The sequence below is a fragment of the Syngnathus typhle genome, linkage group LG15 (assembly GCF_033458585.1).
Source record: "Syngnathus typhle isolate RoL2023-S1 ecotype Sweden linkage group LG15, RoL_Styp_1.0, whole genome shotgun sequence".
NCBI classification, from domain to species: Eukaryota; Metazoa; Chordata; class Actinopteri; order Syngnathiformes; family Syngnathidae; genus Syngnathus; species Syngnathus typhle.
In genome coordinates this window covers 11586276-11611967 of record NC_083752.1, presented here as the reverse complement: position 1 = coordinate 11611967, position 25692 = coordinate 11586276, and the positions used below count along the sequence as shown (strand labels likewise).

At 43.6% G+C, this 25692-nt stretch overlaps 1 protein-coding gene across 8 annotated transcripts in view; it reads right to left on the bottom strand.

Annotated features, from left to right (window-relative positions):
* phf14 (PHD finger protein 14) overlaps positions 1-25692 on the bottom strand; it is a 250685-nt gene that overhangs the window by 186228 nt on the left and 38765 nt on the right. For all 8 annotated transcript variants that reach the window (XR_009718204.1, XR_009718203.1, XR_009718205.1 and 5 more), the window contains exons 4-7: positions 18599-18731; positions 6129-6288; positions 2031-2142; positions 382-519 (exon numbers count right to left, since the gene is read on the bottom strand). Coding sequence is in view for 5 of the 8 variants with exons in the window: in XM_061299944.1 (XP_061155928.1) it covers positions 382-519; positions 2031-2142; positions 6129-6288; positions 18599-18731 (543 nt within the window). In the remaining 3 variants the exon portion in view is untranslated. The remainder of the gene's footprint in view (positions 1-381; positions 520-2030; positions 2143-6128; positions 6289-18598; positions 18732-25692) is intronic.

Here is a 25692-nt window from a genome sequence, read left to right as displayed (position 1 = left end):
TGGCGATGCAATATATAGTGAATGCACTCTGCTGCTCTAAGCAACTCCATTATATAAGCACCTTTCTGAACTAACATGGTACACGTTTTCATCAATCGTCAGTGAAACAGGAGTCCGTCAGTGATGGACTGAGAAAGTTTGTTGAGTACTGACACAAATAGTAACGATTCTGGTGATGGATGAAAACCCACATTCGTCAGTGCTTAGCCAGTTAGTTCCCCATCATTCATCGTCGATCTCACGCTCCATCCTGCCCTCGCTCGTGAACAAGCCCCTGGTACTTGAACTCCTCCACTTGGGGCAGGATCTTATCCCCGATCCGGAGAGGGCATTTTTCATTTTTACCCCACAATAGTATTACAAAGTGAGTATGTTCGTCACCTCTTCTGCAGCAGCTTCGGACAGGAGCCCCTCTCTCTGTGCACAAGTGACATGGAAGTAGGACCGACACATCCCTGCATCACAGCTAATGCACACACCAGTCCTGGCAAAGCGGTGATCTTCGCAGAAACTGCACTCCTAAAAAATTAACACGTGTTTGAATACGTTCAAACAAAAAAATACCTGCTCTGATCTATTCTGGTGGAGACTGTTTACCAAATAATCCTGGGGTACAGTCAAAAGAAACAGCAATTTACTTATAGTCTATCTGGATGAGTATTTTCCATATTTGTGTTTTATTGTTTTACAGATTCATCACACTTAAATGTTTCAGGTATTCAAAACAATCTCACAAAGCTAAACCAAGTACCGTAATTTCCGGACTTTAAGACGATAATTTTTGCACAAGCTTTGAACCCTGCGGCTTGTCTTCCAGTGCGGCGTATCTATGGATTTTTCGTGATTTTTGTGATGACTAATACAAAAACACTTTTAAAATGGCTGTGGCGCGCTGCTGTGCGGCACCGCTTTACTGGGCAGAGGGATATGTGACCAGACACACGGTCACTGGGGAGAAGAGTGGTGTGTTGATCGCATGTCCGTCCGCCAGGCAAATAGTGCTGTATAATTGAGACAAAGAGAGAACGAGATCCAGACGGGCATTATTGAAGAAAGGAAGCTTTTATATACAAACCTTCATTATGCGGGACAAAAGAAATGCATATTATGCCGATTTTATGATGCCGAAGTTCCAGGGAGTCGATGTGGCTCTTAAAGGAACTAGAGCTGCTCATGCACTAAAGAGGTTTCCTCCGGTCACTAGAGGGCACTGGGCTATTGTTGATGACATCTTGTTGCATCACCCTTTTCTTTATTTATTTCCCGGTCACGTCTACACTGGAGCTATACGTTTAGCTCGTATCACATTGCCAACTTTACCCCTGTAAGCGGTCCCATTTTATTTGGTATTAGTTGTGTGTTCTAGTGTTCCCTGCACATTAGGTTTATTATGGTTGTCGCTGAGAAAGTGTGTGGCGAAGTATATCTGACGCTATTCCAATCAGACACTGAAGAGGAAGACTTCGATGGTTTCAGTGCACAGAAGGAAGACAAAGACGCCTCTCAGTAACTTTTTTTTCAGTCTTTTTTTGTAAATAACTCGCGGGCACATGCGGCTTATGTATGAAAAAGATTTTCCCCTCATTTTTGCTCGTGCGGTTTATAATCAAGTGCGGTTTATAGTCCAGAAAGTACGCTAATTAGCGAGCTAATTTTATAAACCAGTGGCGTTCTAATAGTTTTACCCAATTGACTTGAACATATTTAAGGTCCCCCATAAGATCATTGTCAAAACTGATTGTGGAGAAGTCATGCTCCCTAGCCAATCCTTCAATGCAGATTTTGCACTTTGGTTTGTATTTTTTCCCTTTTGGAAAATACAAAGAAAAGTGGACCACCTGAAGAAAACTACCTGCCTCCCTTATTACTCACAATTCACCCTTTGTGCCGGTCTTGACCAAATTGGGTAGTATATTCCATTTGCTTAATTTAATACATTTAGCGTGATAAATATGAAACAAAATCTCAAATCAGAAAAGGGGAAATACTCTTCACAGCACTGGACATCAAAATGGGAATAAAATACTTGCCTTCGCCCCATATTTTGAATAGTTCATCTCAGTGAGAGTCACTGGTCGGAGTTTATCGATGTCTCCAAATGCAACCCCAGGAACATAAAGTGCACAAACCACATGCACCCATCTGAAAATATAGATTGACAATATAAAACTGGCTGAAACTTGTGCAAAGAACAAACTACTTACAGTCTAACTCAGGGGTGGGCAACTTTTTGACTCGCGGGCCAAATTGGGTTCTAAATTTTGACCGGGGGGCCGAACCAGGAGCAGATGGGTGTAGTTTTTGTGTGAAGTAATGTAAATGTTAGGAAAATGTATATATATGTCATAATGCGTTCTCTAATCAATGCTTTACCCCAATAGTACTGCAATATATGCTTGCTGTTTGGCCTTGCTGTTTTTATGATGTACCACAGAAGAGAGATTACAGCTGGGTCAGACAGGACGCAGCTGACGACTCAGCAAAAAGAAGACATCTACCGAGACAGTTCCTTTCTAGCAAAGACCACTTTGTTAGACAACATGCCTCATTGCTGTCTTGCATCCCAGATGAACCTCCAAGTGACCATTAAAGTCAGTTTTTTTCCTAACTATCTTGATCGTAGGATTAGGTTGGAATGTATATAACCAGTAATAAATAACCTAGCTTGTCCCATCCTACACAATGTCGTAAAACTTCCCCTGCTATGTTGTAACTAGAGGTCAAAGGTTTTCTCTTCTGTATCCAGTCCACTCAAACTCCTCTTCCCAGATGTTCTTATCAGTATGTAAACACCTAGTGATTTTTCCTTACGAGACAAAGCCCACATGCTTTCCCCCTCCCCTTTTAGTGGCTTTCTGTCTCACTTGTGGTTTGTTTGCTGTTGCTCTCCTCTTAATATTATTCAGTCAGCGAATTAAACCTGACAATAAATGACAAGTAAAGGTCATTGCATAAAATGTTTTTACTTTTAGTAGATATTAAAGCATGGATATTCAAAAAACTTTTTTGAAAACCAATGCATTTATTAACAGCATTAAAAAAAAAATGTCACCAAAATTATGAATAACAATTTCCATAACTTCAGCGCCTGCAGGTCAGATTTATGAAATGAAATCGAATGAGGCGAAATCACATCAAACGGCAAACATTCTAATCAAATACATCATCTTGAAGAATCAGTGAAAGAATTACGTTTAGTCATATCTCAAAAAAGTGTGAGAATGACCCACAGAGAGAAAAAAAAAACTCCACTTGTCTATGGCTTCTTGAGGAAAAAAGTGGCACGTAGTTGATGGAAACATTTTGCTTACAGGGTCGACAGTTAGAGCAAGCCTAAATATTAAACAAAGTCTGCAAAGCCCGATGTAAGGCTTAACCGACCAGTGAGGACCAGTTTGACCAAACTGGCTGAATGGCATCGACAGAGTTCAAAGTGCAACAAGTTAGTAAATATGAGGCAATTGAACAGATTAACACCGAGACCAAGTTTAAGAAGCGCAAATTACTTTGTGACAAGTGAGATGTGCTGAAAAGCAATTAATCAAATGTGCGTTTTGCAGTCAATTGTGCCGACGGCTACCGTATTTTTCAGACTATAGGTAGTGACTTATATGTAAAATTATAAACACATTATTACTTGATCATTACCGTATTACCGTTTTTTCCGTGTATAACGCGCAAAATGTAACTAATTTATTGTCCTAAAATCTGGGGTGCGCATTATACATGGGTAATTTTTTTTTTTTTTTTTTTAAGAAAATCATGGTACAACAAAACCAACAACAGGACTGACCGACAAAGACGTGGAACAAAAAGACAGGGTGACATTACCAAAGATAGGAACAGAAACCAAACAGACATCATGACAGTAACACATGCAATGATCCGACGGTGAGCGAGGGGCAGACAGGACTTAAATACAAAACACGTTACATTGATTGAGGTGACACAGGAAGGGAGGGGCGACGCGAACAGAAACTATAGCAACCTAGACACATAGCAAAACTGGGGACGAGACATGACAAATCTCCCTCGAAATAAAACTTGAAATCACCTTTCTTCTTGTTTGATGTCAATCGCGCATCGCATTCAGCCATCCTGCCCAACACAGTCAGTAAAATTCATAATTGACGACACATCGTTTGATGCGATGGTGCAATCCTTGATGGTGTGTTATTGTCAGATATTGTTTGTTTTTTAATCTCCATCGCGGACCGGACGTCATACCGAGGCAGTATCACTGCACATGCGCACTATGGATCCGATGCGAATAGTCCTTTTCTTGACTGACAATGAATGTGATAGTTTAATACAATCAGCAAATAACAAAATGCGTATTACAGGTAATGTTTTATTTCACAACACTTTGCCTTGTTCCTTTCGTCTCTGCTGTTCACTTTAAACACGCTCCATACGAACGCAATGCTCTCGTATCAGACGCTTGCTTGATCACCTGCTTGTTTGCTGTCACAATGTACCCTACACAAATTCGAAACATTTGTTGCGGCTCCGAGTCACGACGAGGGGCAAGTTTTGGTTTCCGAGGGTGTTTTTATTCCTCTTAAAACGTCTCTCCCATACAGAGCCGCCTTTTTCACATGTCCGCACGCCTTTTTCACAAGTCCGCACTGATCGCGGTGGTGCCTTTACGGGCAGTCGGAGAAATCAACGCCAACAAAAAAAAAATACATCCAGCCTAGTTAAGACCATACCAAAGACTATAAGAATGGGACCCATTGCCTCCCTGCGTGTGTGACGATCATTGGGACTTGAAAAAAAAAAAAAAAAAAAATAATAATAAATTTAAAAAAATTGGGTGCGTATTATACATGGGTACAGGCTTTTTTCCAGTATCAACATGCCATTTTTAGGGTGCGTATTATACATGGGGGCGCATTATACACGGAAAAAAACGGTACTTACTAGTATATCACTTCACATGTTATTTTCACACTAAACTGCATAAGGGCGCTCTAGGCCTGTGGGATGATTGGAACTGCAACTGACGAGTCTGACGTCAGCGCCGTATCTACTTCCGGAGTCAGCTGAGTTGTTTACAAGTAACACAGTGGACGAAGATTTCGATGGATTTAATGATTTGGAGTTTGATAAACTTGTTACTTATGTTATAGTTATTTGATATACAGTTTATATGTAGTTATATAGGCCTGTGGAATAATTGGAACCACAACTGACGATGAGTGTGACGTCAGCGCCGCATTTACTTCCGGAGTCAGCGGAGTTGTTTATAAGTGACACAGGACGAAGATTTCTATGGATTTAATGATTTGGAGTGACACAGATGGTTAAATAAACATATTTATGTTTGTTATTTTACTAACTCCTAATATGTTACATCTGGCACATTCTGAGTTCCTCTTTTAAGTTTTTATGTAACGTTAGCATACCGTAGCGTTCAGCCCGTTGCCTATTAATGTCTGTTCTTGGTGTTGGATTTTGTCAAATAAATTTCCCCCAAAAATGCGACTTATACTCAGGTGTGACTTATATGTTTTTTTTTACCCTTTATTGTGCATTTTATGGCTGGTGTGACTTATACTCTGGTGCGACTTATACTCTGAAAAATACGGGTGCAGTACTATGCAGCAGTTATTTAAAAACAAACACAAAAAGGAATTCCTACTTTTTAAAGCATGAAAAATTTACTCATAGATTTTGGGTGCTCCTGACCCACAGGCTTCAGTTTGGTGTCACAAATTTTCAAATATAGACTGAAGGGAAATGAATCCAAAGTCCAATATAGAGAACAATGTCTCAAGCAGGCAACTGCTTCACAGTTTAATTTGCTGTGTTTTTCATGCCCTACTGAAGTAGCAAATTCAGGTGCAGGCTGGCTAAGGAGCATTATCAGCGATAACGTGGCTGAAGTCTACACTCTTCATAACGCTCTTTTCTCTTATTACGTTTATTTCACTATCTCTTTTCTTCCTCTTCTCATTCCTCAACTGGTCTCCTCCCTAAGTACATTTTCTCTTCTGCAACTGAACACAAGTACAATCTCAATAACCTTTGGCAGGCTATATCATTTTTATTTGATTCTGCATATATCTATTTTGCTTCATCTGAATGGCATCTCTCCGATGAGTCTTTCTGCCACTGTAACTTACCTCCCGGCATCTGTCTCTTTGAAGATACCATCCTGGTTGGGGCAGAGCTCACAGCTTGGCATCACTCCATTCTTACAGGCATCACAAAACCAAGGTTCTGTTGAGTTCTCTGATGCTGAGCTCATTATAGAATCACTCTCGCCATCAACGCCGTAACACCCTAAAAATACAGAAATGTTTGTTATAGCAATAAAGATATAACTTACATCTCATTAAAAGCACAATACATTGTACAATTTGTGGGTCTAGGGCAGGGGTGGGCAAACTACGGCCCGCGGGCCATATCCGGCCCACGGGACCGTTTAATCCGGCCCGCCAAACCTGAATAAATTGTATTCAACATTTTTTTGGTCGTATTGCCTGCAATGACTGCGTTTCCCCAGTAGATGGGGAAGCGCTCGCCTGTGCATTTACTACCGGAAGCCGTGTCAGAAAGCTCGGTGCACACTCACAAGTGCGTGTACGTACTCAGTAGTACGGACATGGCGCACTCGCGCTCTATTTGTATCAGTCCCGAATTTAGAGCGTGGGCTGTGACGACAGCATTCTTGTAATTCGCGCGCTGAGCTTTCAGATGCAGTTTTGCGCTAAAGCCACCCACAAACCTTCCCCTGGAATCCTTCCATTAAAATGAGTCGCTGAGTTAAAAAGGTGGACACAGTGCCGAGTGTTTAAAAGAGAGTGGCCAATTTGGCTCGACGTACGCGACGTGACGTTCAGCCACATGTACGTCAACATCAACCCGTCACAGATCGAGGTAAACGACCAACACCTCGGATCTCTCCTAAGAATTGCCACAACAAATTTTACTCCAGACTATGACGCACTAGCAAAACACTGTTCCCACTGAAAATGAAGGGGAGGAATTTTGAATATGATATTTTGTACACATAGCAGGGATTGAAACTAGCGACCATTCTCATTTTTCAAACAATGCAGGATGCTCAAGGACATTGATGCACCACCTGTTTGCGACTAATCTTAACCTGTAAAGTTCTTAAGGCTTACTTTAAGGAAGTGTTTCCCGTTTCCTCACCTCTGTTACCAGGTGTTTGTGAGCTAAAACTCTGCTCTGATTTTCAGATACCACTCACCGTGTTGCCGTTTTGATTACTTTATTTGGATGTATGCTTTCACCGATTCTTCAAGATGATATATTTGGTCAGAATGTTTGCCGCTTGATGTGATCTCATAAGATAAACATCTTTCATTAATCTGACCTGCAGGCACTGAAGTGATGGAGACTGTTATTCATAATAACAGTGTCGTATTTTATGAGAATCACTGAGAGAGGTTTTTTTAGTGAATTTCTTTTTTTTTTTAATGCTGTTAATAAATGCATTTGTTTTCAAAAAACTTGTTTGGAATATCCATGCTTTACTACCTACCAAAATTTTTTATGCAATGACCTTTACAGGTCGCTTATATTACTTCAAAGTCAAAGTCAAAGTCAGCTTTATTGTCAATCTCTCCACATGTCACAACACACAAAGAGACCGAAATTACGTTTTTCTCTATCCCACGGTGACGAGACACATAACACGATAGACATACAAGTACGCGACACAATATAAAAACAAGAAGGCAAAAATTCAAACAATCAATAGTAAGAGTGATGAATAAATAATAAATAAACAGATAACACAATAAATAAGAGGAGCAAAACGGAGCCAGCAAGCATAGCGCAAAAGTAAAAAAACATCATAAACAAAAAGGCACAAACAATAAATAATAAGAGTAATAATAAATAATAAATAAACAGATAACACAACAAATAAGAGCCAGTGTGCATACAGACAGTACAGACAGTAAAAGTACAGGACGCTACGCAGAACGGGGGAGCGAGTTCAGGATCCTAACAGCCTGGAGTATGAAGCTGTTTGAGAGTCTGGTGGTGCGGGAGCGCAAGCTTCTGTACCTCTTCTCAGAGGGCAGAAGCTCGAACAAAGAGTGAGCGGGGTGACTCGCATCACTCACAATTGTGGTCGCCTTGCGGGTGAGATGGGAGGTGTAAATGTCCTTCAAGGAGGGGAGCGAACCACCAGCAATCTTACCAGCAGTGTTCACTATGCGCTGCAGGGCCTTCAAGTTGTAGTCAGTGCAGCCGCCACCCCAAACAGCAATACAGCTGGAGAGGACGCTCTCAATGGTGCCGCGGTAAAATGCAGTCATGACGGCCGGAGGAGCGCTCGCTCGCCTGAGTTTCCGCAGGAAGTACAGGCCGCGCTGGGCTTTCTTTGCCAGTGATGCGGTGTTGGTGGACCAGGAGAGATCCTCACTGATGTGCACCCCCAGGAACTTGGCGCTGCTCACTCTCTCCACCACAGCACCGTCGATGGTCAGCGGCAGGTGTTGGGTGTGACCCTTCCGGAAGTCCACAACAATCTCCTTGGTCTTGTCGACGTTCAGCAGGAGGTTGTTGTCCCTGCACCACGTGGTCAGAAGGTCAACCTCCAGCCTGTATTGAGTCTCGTCTCCCTTGGTGATGAGACCCACCAGAGTCGTGTCGTCAGCAAACTTCACGATACGGTTGTCGCTGTAGGTTGCAGTGCAGTCATGCGTCAGGAGGGTGAAGAGCAGCGGACTGAGCACGCAGCCTTGGGGGGCCCCCGTGCTCAGCGTGATGCTGGCGGAGATTTTGTCGCCAACACGTACTACCTGTGGCCTCTGACAGAGGAAGTCCAGTAGCCAGTTGCAGAGGTAGGTACTGAGGCCCAGCGCGTCAAGTTTGCTGATGAGGCGTTGTGGCACAATGGTGTTGAAGGCAGAACTGAAGTCCACAAACAGCAATCTCACATACGAGTCCCTCCTCTCCAGGTGGGTGAGGGCCGAGTGGAGGGCAGAGCAGATGGCATCCTCAGAAGACCGCTTGGCTCGGTACGCAAACTGGAAGGGGTCAATGGTGGGGGGGAGAACGGATCGGATGTGCTCCATGACAAGCCGCTCAAAGCACTTCATGATGATGGGCGTAAGTGCCACGGGGCGGTAGTCATTGAAGCAGGACTACACTACGTACATCTGCTCCTTGTTCGGCCCTCCGGTCCAAATTTAGAACCCAGTTCGGCCCGCGAGTCAAAAAGTTTGCCCACCCCTGGTCTAGGGTGACACTGCAGTGTTGCTACTAATTGCTTGATTAAAGAAATTATGCCAAACAGGGGCAAAAGAAGAAAAAGCAAAACCATTGTAAAATCCTTCTACGAATTTCCTGAGTTCAGTAGTATTTTTGCTGTGGAGTTGGTGGTTGCTATGGCAGCTATTACAGGTGCGAGAATAGTCGTCATTACAAATGAGGGATGAAAGCAGTCTGCCTCTGTTGGTGAGATGACGCTAACTTCTAATTCAGTCAGGTTCAGAGTGGAAATGGAGCAGGGTGACCATGTGCAGCTTAGACCTGGGTTTATTGGCGGAACTCAAAATACAGACTTGGTAAACTAATATAACTCCCTAACAAAACCAACCACAGGACTGACCGAAAAAGACGTGTAACAAAGATACAGGGCGACATTACCAACGACAGGAACAAAAAAAACCTCATGACAGTAACAAACAATGATCCGACAGGGAGTGACACACAGACAGGACTTAAATACAAGACAGGTAACAAGAGGCAGGTGAGAATGATCACACTAATCATGGGCACACAGGAGGGGTGGGGCGAGCACACAGACAGAAACCACGGACGTGAGCACACAGGAGGGGAGGGGCGAGCACACAGACATGATCGAGGACGAGTCGTGACACAACCACCCTTTAGGCATTTTGAGCAATGAGAAACTTACAAATTAAAAACTTAGTTTTCTACATGCCCATTGGTTGCTTTGTTAGAGTAAGAAAGCCCATCAAAAGCAAGAATTGCAACATAGTCTTTTATTCGGCTCTACATTTTGTTTGGTGCGTGGATGGCCCTTTCTGATAGAGAACATTTGCAGTGTCTCAATATGGCCTAAACTTCTTTACAAATACTAGGGGTCTGTTGTATATATATATATTTATTTTTATTTTTTAGATTGACTTAAAGGGATTTCATCTGGTGGAGTGATACATACGATTTGTATCGTACCTTTTGACAAAGACAGCATAAAAAGCCTCCGGCTCACAGGCAAACTAATGCAAACCGGAGATGTAGAGAATATACCAGGGGTGTGAAACTCATTTTGGTCTGGGGGCCGCATACAGCTTAATCTGATCTCAATGGGACCAGACGAGTAAACTCGTTCCAAAGTTACAAAGAACTAACAGTATGTCCACTTTTTTTCTTTGTATTAGTGCAAATAAGAAATAAATTATAAAAATATTTACATTAAATGAATTGTCCTTTTACACTTTTGCTCAGTTTAGCATTTATTTAAGTGCATTATACGTAAAAAAACAGATCACAGTGATTGTAAAATGTTTTAAAACATTTAGTCAATAAACAGTTTTGTGGAACTCAAAAACACTGCCCTGCATGTTAAAATACATCAAACACATTTAAATTTAGAAAAGAATGAATTTAAAATCCATTTTCCACATCTAGGAAGCAATTCTGAACACATAATATGAGGCCACACACTTGAAGTCTTAAGTGGGAGTTGTTTTAAACAGACATTTGATGAAGTAAGTTTGGCCCCTCCCTTCCTTAATGCATAAAATGTAAACAAAAAAAACTCACATAGATAACATATGTGGCATGCAATAGGACGTCAAATTTTAATATACCGTATTTTACGCACTATTAGGCGCACTTAAAAACTTAAAAATTACTCAAAAACCCACAGTGCGCCTTATAATGCAGAGCACCTTATATATGGATCAATTGATGAATTTGTTTATCCATACTCGTTGTACACAGCGCTCTGCCAAAATGTTTCAGTATGTTTTAGTACGACTAGTAAATTACAAGGTCGCATCGCTACCCAGCATTACGGCAACCGTGGTCAGGGGGCGTCACTGAATAGTTGTTGTATCCGCGAGGCTGTTTCATTTCAAAATAGGCTGTTCCGTTAATGTTTTCGAGTACGTTTACGGATCAATATCTAACGGAATCATAAATAGGCAGCACCACTGCTGTGCATCTGGAGTGGCTAGCATGCTATCGAGCCTGTACTTTTGCGCTATATTCTGACTGTCTGCTGTATGCACACTTGCTCCATTTTTGCTCCTCTTATTTATTGTTATTTGTTTATTTATTATTTGTTCATCACTCTTATTTATTCATTGTTTGTGCCTTCTTGTTTTTACTTTTTGTGTTGTACATGTATGTATATTGTGTACTATGTCTTGTCACCGTGGGATAGTGGGGACGTAATTTCGATCTCTTTGTGTGTCTTGACGTGAAGAAATTGACAATAAAGTAGACTTTGACTTTGACAATGGCTTAAATCAGTCTTTAGTCAGTTTCGATCACTTTCATGGGAGAGAGTTTGAGAAACGTGATTGTTTACAAGGGGCTGCCACGACACTTTGCTGAGGCTCATGGGAGTCTGCGAGCTGAGGCTCATGGTAATTTGCGGGTGGCTAATGCTATAATGATAGCTTCTACACGCACGAGGCTATTTCATTTCAAAATAGGCTGCTCCGTTAATGTTTCGAGTAAATTTACGGATCGATATGGAAGGGAAAGATAAGTAAGCAGTACCAATGTGTTATATCGAACTTTAGTGAGTTCTGATCATATTATAGGAGAAAGTTTGAGAAACGTGATTATTTACAGCGGGCTGCCAAGACACTTTGCTGAGGCTAATGGAGGCTGCGAGCTGAGGCTCATGGGAGTTTGCGGGTGTCTTATGCTATAATGATAGCTGCTACACGCACGAGGCTATTTGATTTCAAAATAGGCTGCTCCGTTAATGTTTCGAGTAAATTTACGGATCGATATGGAAGGGAAACATAAGTAAGCAGTACCAATGTGTTAGATCGAACTTTAGTCAGTTTCGATCATATTATAGGAGATAGTTTTAGTTATAGGAGATGCTCTTTGTGGACTTCAGCTCTGCTTTTAACACCATCCTCCCCTACAGACTGGTGGACATACTGGAGGGCCTGGGACTTCCACATAATACTTGCAGGTGGATTAAGAGCTTCCTGACGGGTCGCAGCCAGAGGGTGAGAGTGGGCCGTCATACATCCACACCTCTCAGTCTTGGTACCGGCTCCCCACAGGGCTGCGTACTGAGCCCACTACACACATGCATGCACCCCCGCCCACCGCAGCAACACCATCGTGAAATTTGCGGATGACACAACCGTGGTGGGGCTCATCTCAAAGGGGGATGAGTCTGCCTACAGGGACGAAGTGGTCCGGCTATCGGAGTGGTGCGGAGAGAACAATCTGCTCCTAAACACGGCTAAAACCAAAGAACTGGTCATGGAGCACATCCGATCCGTTCTCCCCCCCACCATTGACCCCTTCCAGTTTGCGTACCAAGCCAAACGGTCCTCTGAGGATGCCATCTGCTCTGCCTTCCACTCGGCCCTCACCCACCTGGAGAGAAGGGACTCGTATGTGAGATTGCCGTTTGTGGACTTCAATTCTGCCTTCAACACCATTGTGCCACAACGTCTCATCAGCAAACTTGACAAGCTGGGCCTCAGTACCTACCTCTGCAACTGGCTACTGGACTTCCTCTGTCAGAGGCCACAGGTGGTACGTGTTGGCGACAAAATCTCCGCCACCATCACGCTGAGCACAGGGGCCCCCCAAGACTGCGTGCTCAGTCCGCTGCTCTTCACCCTCCTGACGCATGACTGCACTGCAACCGCATGATGAAGTTTGCTGACGACACGACTCTGGTGGGTCTCATCACCAAGGGAGACAAGACTCAATACAGGCTGGAGGTTGACCTTCTGACCACGTGGTGCAGGGACAACAACCTCATCGCTGAACGTCGACAAGACCAAGGAGATTGTTGTTGACTTCCGGAAGGGTCACACCCAACACCTGCCGCTGACCATCGACGGTGCTGTGGTGGAGAGAGTGAGCAGCGCCAGGTTCCTGGGGGTGCACATCAGTGAGGATCTCTCCTGGTCCACCAACACCACATCACTGGCGAAGAAGGCCCAGCGCCGCCTGTACTTCCTGCGGAAACTCAGGCGAGGGAGTGCTCCTCCGGCCGTCATGACTACATTTTACCGCGGCACCATTGAGCGCGTCCTCTCCAGCTGTATTGCCGTTTGGGGTGGCAGCTGCACTGACTACAACTTGAAGGCCCTGCAGCGCATAGTGAACACGGCTGGCAAGATTATTGGTGCTTCACTCCCCTCCTTGAAGGACATTTACACCTCCCATCTCACCCGCAAGCCGACCACGATTGTGAGTGATGTGAGTCACCCCGCTCACTCTTTGTTTGATCTTCTGCCCTCTGGGAAGAGGTACAGGAGCCTGCGCTCCCGCACCACCAGACTCACCAACAGCTTCATACTCTAGGCTGTTAGTATCCTGAACTCGCTCCCCCTTTCTGCATAGCGTCCTGTACTTTGCGCTATGCTTACTGTCTGCTGTATGCACACTGTCTCAGTTTTTCTCTTCTTATTTATTGGGTTATTTATTTATTATTTATTCATCACTCATATTATTTATTTATTATTTAGTATTTATTGTTTGTGCCTTCTTGTTTTTATTTTGTGTCGTCTACTTGTATGTCTACCGTGTACTTTTGTGACGTCTACTTGTATGTCTATCGTGTACTATGTCTCGTCACCGTGGGATAGACGAAACGGAATTTTGGTTTCTTTGTGTGTCTTGACATATGAAGGGATTGACAATAAAGCTGACTTTGACTTTTTGATTTTAGGAGGAAAAATAAAACGGACATTCCACCACTTATCAACGGGGTCTGTGTGGAGAGGGTTTCCTCCTTCCGCTACTTGGGTGTCCACATCGAGGAGGACTTCACCTGGGGCGTGAACACCTCTGAGCTGCTTAAAAAGGCCCAGCAGAGACTCTGAGGAGGCACAGCATTACACAAAGACTGCTGGTGTCCTTCTATCGCTGCTCCATAGAAAGCACTTTAACGTACTGTATATGTGTTTGGTACTCCAGCTGCACTGCTGCTCAGAGGAAAAAACTCCAAGAGGTCATCAACACAGCACAGAAGATCATTGGCTGCCCTCTCCCCACACTGGAAGACCTACACAGAACCCGCTGTCTCAAAAAAGCACAGAACATTCTGAAGGACACTTCCCACCCTGCCCACTCCCTTTTCGAACTGTTGCAATCAGGCAGACGCTACAGAGCAATTTGGTCAAGGACTAGCAGATTTGCCAACAGTTTTTACCCTACAGCGGTAGTCGCATTGAATGCAGCTAAACGTAAATGATTACGTCTGTGTATGTTCTTCTGTGGGTTTTAACTTGTACTTTTTTTAATCTTTTTATTCTATTTATTGTATTTATTTTTTATCTCATGCGCGGATCGGTTGGCACTTTTTAAATTTCGTTGTACATGTGACAATGAGAAATAAAGATCTATTCTATTCTATTCGAGAAGCGTGATTGTTTACAGAGGGCTCATTGGTTATTGGCTAGTGGATGCAACCCTAGTCAACCTTAGTTTGTTGCAGTATAGCTACTATTTTAAGAGCCTTTTAATCCGGTGCGCTCTATATATGAAATAATTTCTAAAATACCGTTTTTTTCCGTGTATAGTGCGCCCCCATGTATAATACGCACCCTAAAAATGGCATGCTGATGCTGGAAAAAAGCCTGTACCCATGTATAATACGCACCCAATTTTTATGAATTCTTTTAAATAAAACTTTTTTTTTTTTCTTTTTTTTTTAAGTCCCAATGATCGTCACACACGCAGGGAGGCAATGGGTCCCATTTTTATAGTCTTTGGTATGGTCTTAACTTGGCTGGATGTAATTTTTTTTGTTGGCGTTGATTTCTCCGACTGCCCGTAAACGCACCACCGACGCGTGCGGACGTGAAAAAGGCGGCTCTGTATGGGAGAGACGTTGAAGAGGAATAAAAACACCCTTGGAAACCAAAACTTGCCCCTCGTCGTGACTCGGAGCCGCAACAAATGTTTCGGATTTGTGTAGGGTACATTGTGACAGACAGCAAACGAGCAGGTGATCGAGCAAGCGTCTGATACGAGAGCATTGCGGTAGCATGGAGCGTGTTTGAAGTGAACAGCAAGTGAAAATTACATTTTTTTTTGTACCCATGTATAATGCGCACCCCAGATTTTAGGACAATAAATTAGTTAAATTTTGCGCACTATACACGGAAAAAAACGGTAAAACATTTAATGAGGGTCCGCCTTATAATCCAGTGTGGCTTATGGTGCGAAAAATACGGTACTACCACTGACAGCAATTATTAGAGCAAATATTCACATTTTTTTATGTTATAGTGCAACATTCAACGCAGCATTCCATAGAATTTAGTCTTGCTCAGTATTTGCCCCTGAAACTTGACATATTTTAGCCTGCACAAGTGCATCAATATCAGGCATCATATCCTGAGTAGCAGCTAGTTTCAGAATCACATTTACGTAAGTGCTTATGCGTGAGGTTTGAGCGTAGCTGTCAGGAATGAGGTGAGCCAGGGCGACCAAATGCAGCTTGGACTAGGATTTATTGAAGGGAAAGGGAGTGGGAAGGGAGTCAGGTGGGGAAACGAAGACACAAACGGGATAGAGACTCACGGCCAGCAAACAGACAGAAGTCCACTTGGACACTCTGATACTTGGACACTTGGACAAGGATAAGATTCTGACCGTGAGCCTCCAGACAGACCGAGGAAAACCAAACGACAGGAACACTGGGCGCGGACAGGGACGGGTCACAACAGTAGACACCGACAGGTAGAAATACACGGGCAGGGCTGAAATACACAGTGTAACAAGAGGAACCAGGTGACAGACATTACGATAACGAAAGGGGTGTGGCCGAGGGAAGTGCAGGCAGCACGTGCTCTGGCACGGGCGTGACAGTACCCCCCCCACAAGGGACGGCTCCCGACGTCCCCCAAAAAAAACAAACCCCCACGGGGCAAGCGGGGGGGATGCGCACCAGTCCAAACGACCCCACTGGTTTGTGGCAAAGTCCGAACCAGCAGCAAAGTCTTACCCACACATAGCGGCAACTCTGGGAAACAGAACCGCATTCGGCGACAACTCGGGGAAACAGAACCGCATTCAGCGGCAACTCGGGGAAACAGAACCGCATTCGGCGGCAACTCGGGGAAACAGAATCGCATTCGGCGGCATTCGGGGAGTCCATGCCGCAATCGGCGGCATTCGGGGAGGCGGAGTTGTGCGCAGCGGCCGGAGTCGAGCATGTTGCCTTCCTAGACGTGGGGTCAGGTGATGATCGCAGGTTCGGGCGCTGCTGGCACAAGGATCAACGGCGGCCGTGGGTCCAGCGTCGCGGGGTTGGGAACCGATGGCGGCCACGAGTCCGATGGCCTGAAGTACAGCCACAGCCGCGGATCCGGTGGTGCAAAGGTGGATCTCCATGGCTCACGTGCGTCCAACGTCGCTGGAGCAAAGTCCGATGGCGGCCGTGAGTCTGGCGTCGCAGATGGGGCGTGGCTTGGTTGCTTGGCGTGGCTTGGTTGCTTGGCGTGGCTTGGTTGCTTGGCGTGGCTTGGTTGCTTGCCGTGGCTTGGTTGCTTGCCGTGGCTTGGTTGCTTGCCGAGGCTTGGTTGCTTGCCGTGGCTTTGGTTTCGCTTGGCTTGGCTTTGGTTTCGCTTGGCTTTGGTTTCGCTTGGCTTGGCTTTGGTTTCGCTTGGCTTGGCTTTGGTTTCGCTTGGCTTCGGCTTTGGTTTCGCTTGGCTTCGGCTTTGGTTTCGCTTGGCTTCGGCTCCTTGGCTTCGGCTCCTTGGCTTCGGCTCCTTGGCTTCGGCTCCTTGGCTTTGACTTCTCGGCTTTGGCTTCTCGGCTTTGGCTTCGCTTGGCTTTGGCTTCTTGGCTTTGGTTTCGCTTGGCTTTGGCTTCTTGGCTTTGACTTCTTGGCTTTGACTTCTTGGCTTTGACTTCTTGGCTTTGACTTCTTGGCTTTGGCTTCTTGCCTTGGACAACGGAAGCTGGTGGTGGAGGGGGGTCCAAGCGCTGGTCGCTGTGTTGGTCGGTGTCTTCTGTCAGGAATGAGGTGAGCCAGGGCGACCGAATGCAGCTTGGACTAGGATTTATTGAAGGGAAAGGGAGTGGGAAGGGAGTCAGGTGGGGAAACGAAGACACAAACGGGATAGAGACTCACGGCCAGCAAACAGACAGAAGTCCACTTGGACACTTGGACACTCTGATACTTGGACACTTGGACAAGGATAAAATTCTGACCGTGAGCCTCCAGACAGACCGAGGAAAACCAAACGACAGGAACACTGGGCGCGGACAGGGACGGGTCACAACAGTAGACACCGACAGGGAGAAATACACGGGCAGGGCTTAAATACACAGGGTAACAAGAGGAACCAGGTGACAGACATTACGATAACGAAAGGGGTGTGGCCGAGGGAAGTGCAGGCAGCACGTGCTCTGGCACGGGCGTGACAGTAGCTTCGTTTTATTAATGTCCATTAGTGAGAAAACTTGCTCACAAAGGTAGATAGTCCCAAACATAGACAACATTTGACAGTGCTGTCAATTTAGGATAGCGTGGTAGGAGATACTTGTAAAATGTGTCCAAGCCCACGGAGGCAAACTTGTCCTTCAATTCTACATCACATTGCAAATCAATGATTTCAAGTCGCCAGTAAACAGGCACATGGTGAATAGTGAGCGAAAAACTGCAATTTCTGTCTCAAGTTCGCTAAAGACCTGAAATTGTTTCTCAAACTCCCTCAGCAACCCTGAAATCAGTCTTTGAACTGTATCACGTCATGATTAACGCTTGCTGCTCACACACCTCGGAGAGCGGAAAATGAGCAGGGTCTCCACTTGCTATCTGCATCTCCCATAATGTGACCTTAAACTTGAATGCACGTATGCTGTCATAATACTGTGTTACAATTTTGTTGTGTCCCTGCAACATTCTGTTCAGATTATTCAAGTGTAATATCAACCATAAATGCAAGATCCTGCAACCAAAGTGGGCACTGTAATTCCTTAACAGGTTTTCCTCTTTTCTCCATAAATTGTCAGATTTTGCCACGTAGATCAAAGAAGTGCTTCAGCACAGCACCACTGCTTAACCATCTTACCTCAGTGTGGTATGGCAGACCATGGGAAATGTTACAGTCACTGAGAAGGCTGTCAAACTGACGATTGAGACTATAAGGCTGAATGACCACGCATTGGAGGGGAAAGTCAAAAGTAAGGGTTGTTTGTGTCCCCCGTTTATGGAGTCGCACGAGCATGCCGGATTACTTTCCTCTTCAGCGACGCATCACTTTTTGGCCCCCAGTACATGCTAACAAAGTTTCCACTGTTACCATTCCTGATGTTTGAGAGCACTTCACCAGTGTAAGAGCAGCTTTAACTACATATTTTATATTTCATCAATCAATTTATAGTAAATAAATTGGAACTAAGACCATCTTACCTTCATGCACAGTAACACCGCAATTGTCACACTGAATTATCTCATCTGCATCTTCACTATTGTCTCCCAAGCAAACTGAGCAGATTAGGATGTGCTGGGCATTCCACGTCTGGGACCGATCTAGCGACGCATCCTGTTGAATAAAAAAAAAAAAGTCAATTGTAGCACTGCTGACCCCTTCTGAACACAAATTATATTGAAAAATTCTGTACCTACAAACGCTGTACATTTCACCTTTGAACGGTTTTGGTTCTGATTCTATGTACCTGGGATTCAATACCAGTACTCAGCAGTACCATTCTTTGGTTCTTTTGTGCAGGCATTTGTGTTGTCTAAATTTTTCATCAATAAAATCTCAACAATTGTGTTTTACTAAAAATAAACCGAGAACTATCTATTAAAGCCGAAGTATCACTGTATTAAATTCGACTGTTTTACGTTTTACTCATTTAGTTGTGGTCTGCATAAAGTGGAACAGCGATGGTTTTGTCTGAATTCCTAGTTTTGATACCGTCACAGGTCCCTCTTTTGTACAAACCGGATTCAGTTGAAGTTGGGAAATTGTGTAAAATGTAAATAAAAACAAAATACAATGATTCAAAAATCCTTCTCAACCCATATTCAATTGAATACACTACAAAGACAACATATTTAATGTTCAAACTGATAAATTTAATAATTTTTTGTCAAATAATAATTAACGTAGAATTTCATGGGTGCAACACGTCCAGTGGAAGTTGGGAAAGGTGGCAAAAATACTGAGAAAGCTGAGAAAAGCTCATCAAACATCTATTTGGAACATCCCACATGTGTTCAGGGGACAGGTGAGTACCATGATTGGGTATAAAAGGAGCCTACAAAACATGCTCAATCATTCACAAGCAAGGATGGGGCGAGGTTCACCACTTTGTCCACAACTGCGTGAGAAAATAGTTGAACAGTTTAAGAACAAGAATCTCAAAGGAAAATTGTAAGGAATTCAGGGATTTCAACATCTACAGTCCATAATATCATCAAACGGTTCAGAGAATCTAGTGAAATCACTGCACGTAAACGCCACGGCCGGAAACCAAGACTGAATGACCGTGACCTTCGATCCCTCAGATGGCACTGCCTTAAAATCCGACATGAGTGTGTAAAGCAGGGGTCACCAACACGGAGCCCGCGGGCACCAGGTCGCCCGTGAGGACAGCATGAGTCACCCGCAGGACTGTCCTAAAATTAGCTCAAATAGCGGCACTTGTCGGTGAGCTGCATCTATTTAGTTTACACTCAAACCACGGTTTTCGAACGTCCCAGTTATCGAACAAATCGGAATTCGAAAAAAAAATAATAATTCGGAGGTCGAACCTCGCGAGATGAGCCGGGAGGACCCAAGAAAACGCGGCCGCGCGGCCCGGATGCCGACTGGCTCCATTGTTATTTTATTTTTGTTACTTTGAGGTATATATAACCCCTAATCATGCCTCCAAAGAAAGCAAGTGGGAGCAGTAAAGGCATCCTAAAACACAAAGACGCTCTTAAAGCAATGCGACATGCAACAGTGAGCGCCCGGCGCGCTGCGGTTGCACGATCGGACCAAATTAAGCTTCTTGCGCACTGAGGTCCACTTAAATTTTGGAACGTACATCAGAACTTTATTTTCTAAATATTAGCAACGGCTCTGTCACAATAATGCAACCAGTGCGGTGCAGTTGCGTGGTCGGCGACGCGCTACTGTTGCGCGTTCGGCGGTGCACTGCAGTTGCGCGATCGGACAAAACTAAGCTCCCTGCGCACTTAGGTCCATTTAAATTTTGGAAAGTACATCAGGACTTTAAAAATATTTTCTAAATTTTAGCGACGGCTATGTCACAATAATGCGACCAGCGCGGTGCAGTTGCGCGGTGCTGTTGCGCGGTGCAGTTGCGCGGTGGGCGACGCGCTACGGTTGCGCGTTTGGCGGTGCGCTGTGGTTGTGCGATCGGACAAATACCGTTTTATTCCATACATAATGCGCCCCCATGTATAATACGCACCCTAAAAATGGCATGTCGATTCTGGAAAAAAGCCTGTACCCATGTATAATACGCACCCAAATTTTTTACTTTTTTTATTTTATTTTAATTATTTATTTTATTTTATTCATTTAAGTCCAATGATCGTCACGTCACGCACGCATCTGGATGTGGTAAAATTTGTCCTCTGCATTTGACACATCCCCGTGTGATTTTGATCCATCCCCTGGGGGAGAGGGGAGCAGTGAGCAGCAGCGGAGCAGTGAGCAGCAGCGGGGCCGCGCTCGGGAATCATTTGGTGATCTACCGTTTTTTTCCGTGTATAGTGCGCCCCCATGTATAGTACGCACCCTAAGAATGGCATGCTGATGCTGGAAAAAAGCTTGTACCCATGTATAATACGCACCCAATTTTTATCAATTTTTAAAAAAAAAAAATTTAATTTTTTTTTTTTTTTTTTTTTTTTAAGTCCCAATGATCGTCACACACGCAGGGAGGCAATGGGTCCCGTTTTTATAGTCTTTGGTATGGTCTTAACTAGGCTGGATGTAATTTTTTTTGTTGGCGTTGATTTCTCCAACTGCCCCTAAACGCACCACCGCGCTCCGTGCGCGCATGGGCTGCGGACGTGAAAAAGGCGGATCTGTATGGGAGAGACGTTGAAGAGGAATAAAAACACCCTTGGAAACCAAAACTTGCCCCTCGTCGTGACTCGGAGCCGCAACAAATGTTTCGGATTTGTGTAGGGTACATTGTGACAGACTGCAAACTAGCAGGTGATCGAGCGAGCGTCTGATACAAGAGCATTGCGGTCGTATGGAGCGTGTTTGAAGTGAACAGCAGAGACGAAAGGAACAAGGCAAAGTGTTGTGAAATAAAATATTACCTGTAATACGCATTTTGTTATTTGCTGATTGAAACTGCTAATTAAACTGTGAATTGAAACTAATAGGAAGAAAACATATCTTGCTCTTAATATAGCATACTCCAGGCTGTTAGGATCCTGAACTCGCTCCCCCGTTCTGCGTAGCGTCCTGTACTTCTACTGTCTGTACTGTCTGTATGCACACTGGCTCTTATTTGTTGTGTTATCTGTTTATTTATTATTTGTTATTACTCTTATTATTTATTGTTTGTGCCTTTTTGTTTATGATGTTTTTTACTTTTGCGCTATGCTTGCTCGCTCCGTTTTTCTCCTCTTATTTATTGTGTTATCTGTTTATTTATTATTTATTCATCACTCTTACTATTGATTGTTTGAATTTTTGCCTTCTTGTTTTTATATTGTGTCGCGTACTCGTATGTCTATCGTGGTATGTGTCTCGTCACCGTGGGATGGAGAAAAACGTAGTTTCGGTCTCTGTGTGTTGTGACATGTGGAGAGATTGACAATAAAGCTGACTTTGACTTTGACTTTGATATAGCTGACGTGTCTTGCGCATACGTTCTGCGCATCTGTAATGGCGGCCTCCGTATGACGTCCGGTCCGCGATGGAGATTAAAAACAAACAATATTTGACAATAACACACCATCAAGGATTGCACCATCGCATCAAACGATGTGTCGTCAATTATGGATTTTTTTGACTAAGTGTGTTGGGCAGGATGGCTGAATGCGATGCGCGATTGACAACAAACAAGAAGAAAGGTGAGTTTTATTTCGGGGGAGATTTGTCATGTCTCGTCCCCAGTTTTGCTATGTGTCTAGGTTGCCATAGTTTCTGTTCGCGTCGCCCCTATCTTCCTGTGTCACCTCAATCGATGTAACGTGTTTTGTATTTAAGTCCTGTCTGCCCCTCGCTCACCGTTGGATCATTGCATGTGTTACTGTCATTCTGTTCCTGTCTTTGGTAATGTCACCCTGTCTTTTTGTTCCACGACTTTGTCGGTCAGTCCTGTTGTTGGTTTTGTTGTACCATGACTTTCTTTAAAAAAAAAAAAAGAAATTAAAAAAAAAAAAATTAAAATTTTTTTTTTTTGTACCCATGTATAATACGCACCCCAGATTTTAGGACAATAAATTAGTTAAATTTTGCGCACTATACACGGAAAAAAACGGTAACCTCCCAATTCCAACCCTTAATGCTGAGTGCCAAGCAGGGAGGCAATGGGTCCCATATTTATAGTCTTTGGTATGACCCGGCCGGGTTACTTAAGTCTGTAAACGTAAAATTATCTCAGAAAAAAGATCATCTTTGGGAACAACCGGATGTTTTTCTGCCGGTCAGTATCACTGCGCATGCAGGAGCAAACTCGATAGCGAAGAAATATGTGAGACTCTCAACGGGATCACCAATATTTGAGTGATGTTCCAGTTATTTATCACAATTAGTTTACCAAGTCTGTGTTTTGAGTTCCTCCAATAAACCCTGGTCCAAGCTGCACTTGGTCGCCCCAGTCCTTTCCACACGCCATCCGTGACAAGATTTTCTTCAAAAATTGTTGTACCATGATTTTCTTCAAAAATATAAAACTAAATAAAAAATTTTAAATAAATAAATAAATAAATAAATAAATAAATAAATAAATAAATATTGTACCCATGTATAATGCACACCCCAGATTTTAGGACAATAAATTAGTTAAATTTTGCGCATTATACATGGGAAAAAACGGTATGCGCAAATGAAAAAATGCTTAAAAATGGCGTGGGTTTTTTTGTCTTGAAACTGATGTTTCCATTATTTGTAATGGGAAAAATAGATTCGGATTTCGACCGATTCGCTTTTCGAACCGCCTTCTGGAACAGATTGTGGTCAAAAACCAAGGTTTGACTGTATTTTTAATATTCTTGTTAAAATCACACTTACATGTGAACTGGAAATGACAATAATAACACAATGAAAGCCAAATTGAGCAAATTGGCTATTTCAGAAGTGTGTGTCAAACTGGTAGCCCTTTGCCTTAATCAGTACCCAGGAAGTAGCTCTCGGTTTAAGAAAGGTTGGTTACCCCTGGTGTAAAGGATATTACCAAATGGGCTCAGGAAAACTTCAGAAAATAACTGTTAGTAAATACAGTTTTTCACTAAATCAGTAAGTGCGGGTTAAAACTCTACCATGCAAGGCAAAAGCCGTTTATGAACACGCCGTCGCGTTCTCTGGGACCGAGTTGATGTAAAATGGACTGATGCACAATGGAAAAGTGTTTTGTGGCCTGATGAGTCCACTTTTTAAATCGTTTTTGGAAACACTGGACGTCATGTCCTCAGAACCAAATAGGAAGCGAACCATCCGGACTCTTATCAATACAAAGTTCAAAAGGCAGCATCTGTGATGGTATTGGGGTGCATTAGTTCGCATGGCATGGGTGACTTACATTTCTGTGTAGGCAACATAAATGCTGAAAAGTACATACAGATTTTGGAGCAACATCTGCTGTCATCCAAGCGACGTCTTTTTCATGGACACCGCTGCTTATTTCAGCAAAATAATGCCGAGCCACATTCTGCACGTGTTACAACAGCGTGGCTTCGAAGTAAAAGAGTCCAGGTTCTCTCCTGGCCCGCTTGAAGTCCAGACCTGTCTCCCATTGAAAATGTGTGGCGCATTATGAAGCGTAAAATACGACAGGGAAGACCCCGGACTGTTGAACTGAAGCGGTTCATCAAGCAAGAATGGGAAAGAATTCCACATGGGAGAATTAGTCTCCTCTCTTCCAAAAAGTTTATCGAGTGTTATTAAAAGGAAAGGTGATGTAACGAAGTGGTAAACATGCCCTTTCGCAACTTCTACTGCACCTGTTGCAGCCATAAAATTCAAATTTTTCCATGTATAATGCGCCCCCATGTATAATACGCAACCTAAAAATGGCATGTTGATGCTGGAAAAAAGCCTGTACCCATGTATAATACGCACCCAATTTTTTAAATTTATTTTTATTTATTTATTTTTTAAAGTCCCAATGATCGTCACACACGCAGGGAGGCAATGGGTCCTATTTTTATGGTCTTTGGTATGGTCTTAACTAGGCTGGATTATTTTTTATTTGTTGGCGTTGATTTCTCCGACTGCCGGTAAAGGCACCACCGCGATCAGATGAAAAGAGAGGAAAGTGACGTGCGGACATGTGAAAAAGGCGGCTCTGTATGGGAGAGACGTTGAAGAGGAATAAAAACACCCTTGGAAACCAAAACTTGCCCCTCGTCGTGACTCGGAGCCGCAACAAATGTTTCGAATTTGTGTAGGGTACATTGTGACAGCAAACGAGCAGGTGATCGAGCAAGCGTCTGATACGAGAGCATTGCGTTCGTATGGAGCGTGTTTGAAGTGAACAGCAGAGAAGAAAGGAACAAGGCAAAGTGTTGTGAAATAAAATATTACCTGTAATACGCATTTTGTTATTTGCTGATTGAAACTGTTAAACTGTGAATATAAACTAATAGGAAGAAAACAACTCTCACTCTTTATATAGCTGACGTGTCTTGCGCATCCGTTCTGCGCATCGGATCCATAGTACGCATGCGCAGTCATACTGCCTCCGTATGACGTCTGGTCCGCGATGGAGATTAAAAAACAAACAATATTTGACAATAACACACCATCAAGGATTGCACCATCGCATCAAACGATGTGTCGTCAATTATGAATTTTACTGACTAAGTGTGTTGGGCAGGATGGCTGAATGCGATGCGCGATTGGCAACAAACAAGGTGATTTTATTTCGAGGGAGATTTGTCATGTCTCGTCCCCAGTTTTGCTATGTGTCTGGGTTGCCATAGTTTCTGTTCACGTCGCCCCTCCCTTCCTGTGTCACCTCAATCAATGTAACGTGTTTTGTATTTAAGTCCTGTCTGCCCCTCGCTCACCGTCGGATGATGTCATGATGTCTGTTTGGTTTCTGTTCCTGTCTTTGGTAATGTCACCCTGTCTTTTTGTTCCACGTCTTTGTCGGTCAGTCCTGTTGTTGGTTTTGTTGTACCATGATTTTCTTAAAAAATAAAAAATAAAAAAATGTAAAAAATTTTTTTACCCATGTATAATGCGCACCCCAGATTTTAGTACAATAAATTAGTTAAATTTCGCACATTATACAAGGAAAAAAACGGTATGTTATTATTGTCACGATGTTTAATCAATATCCAACATGTATTTAACA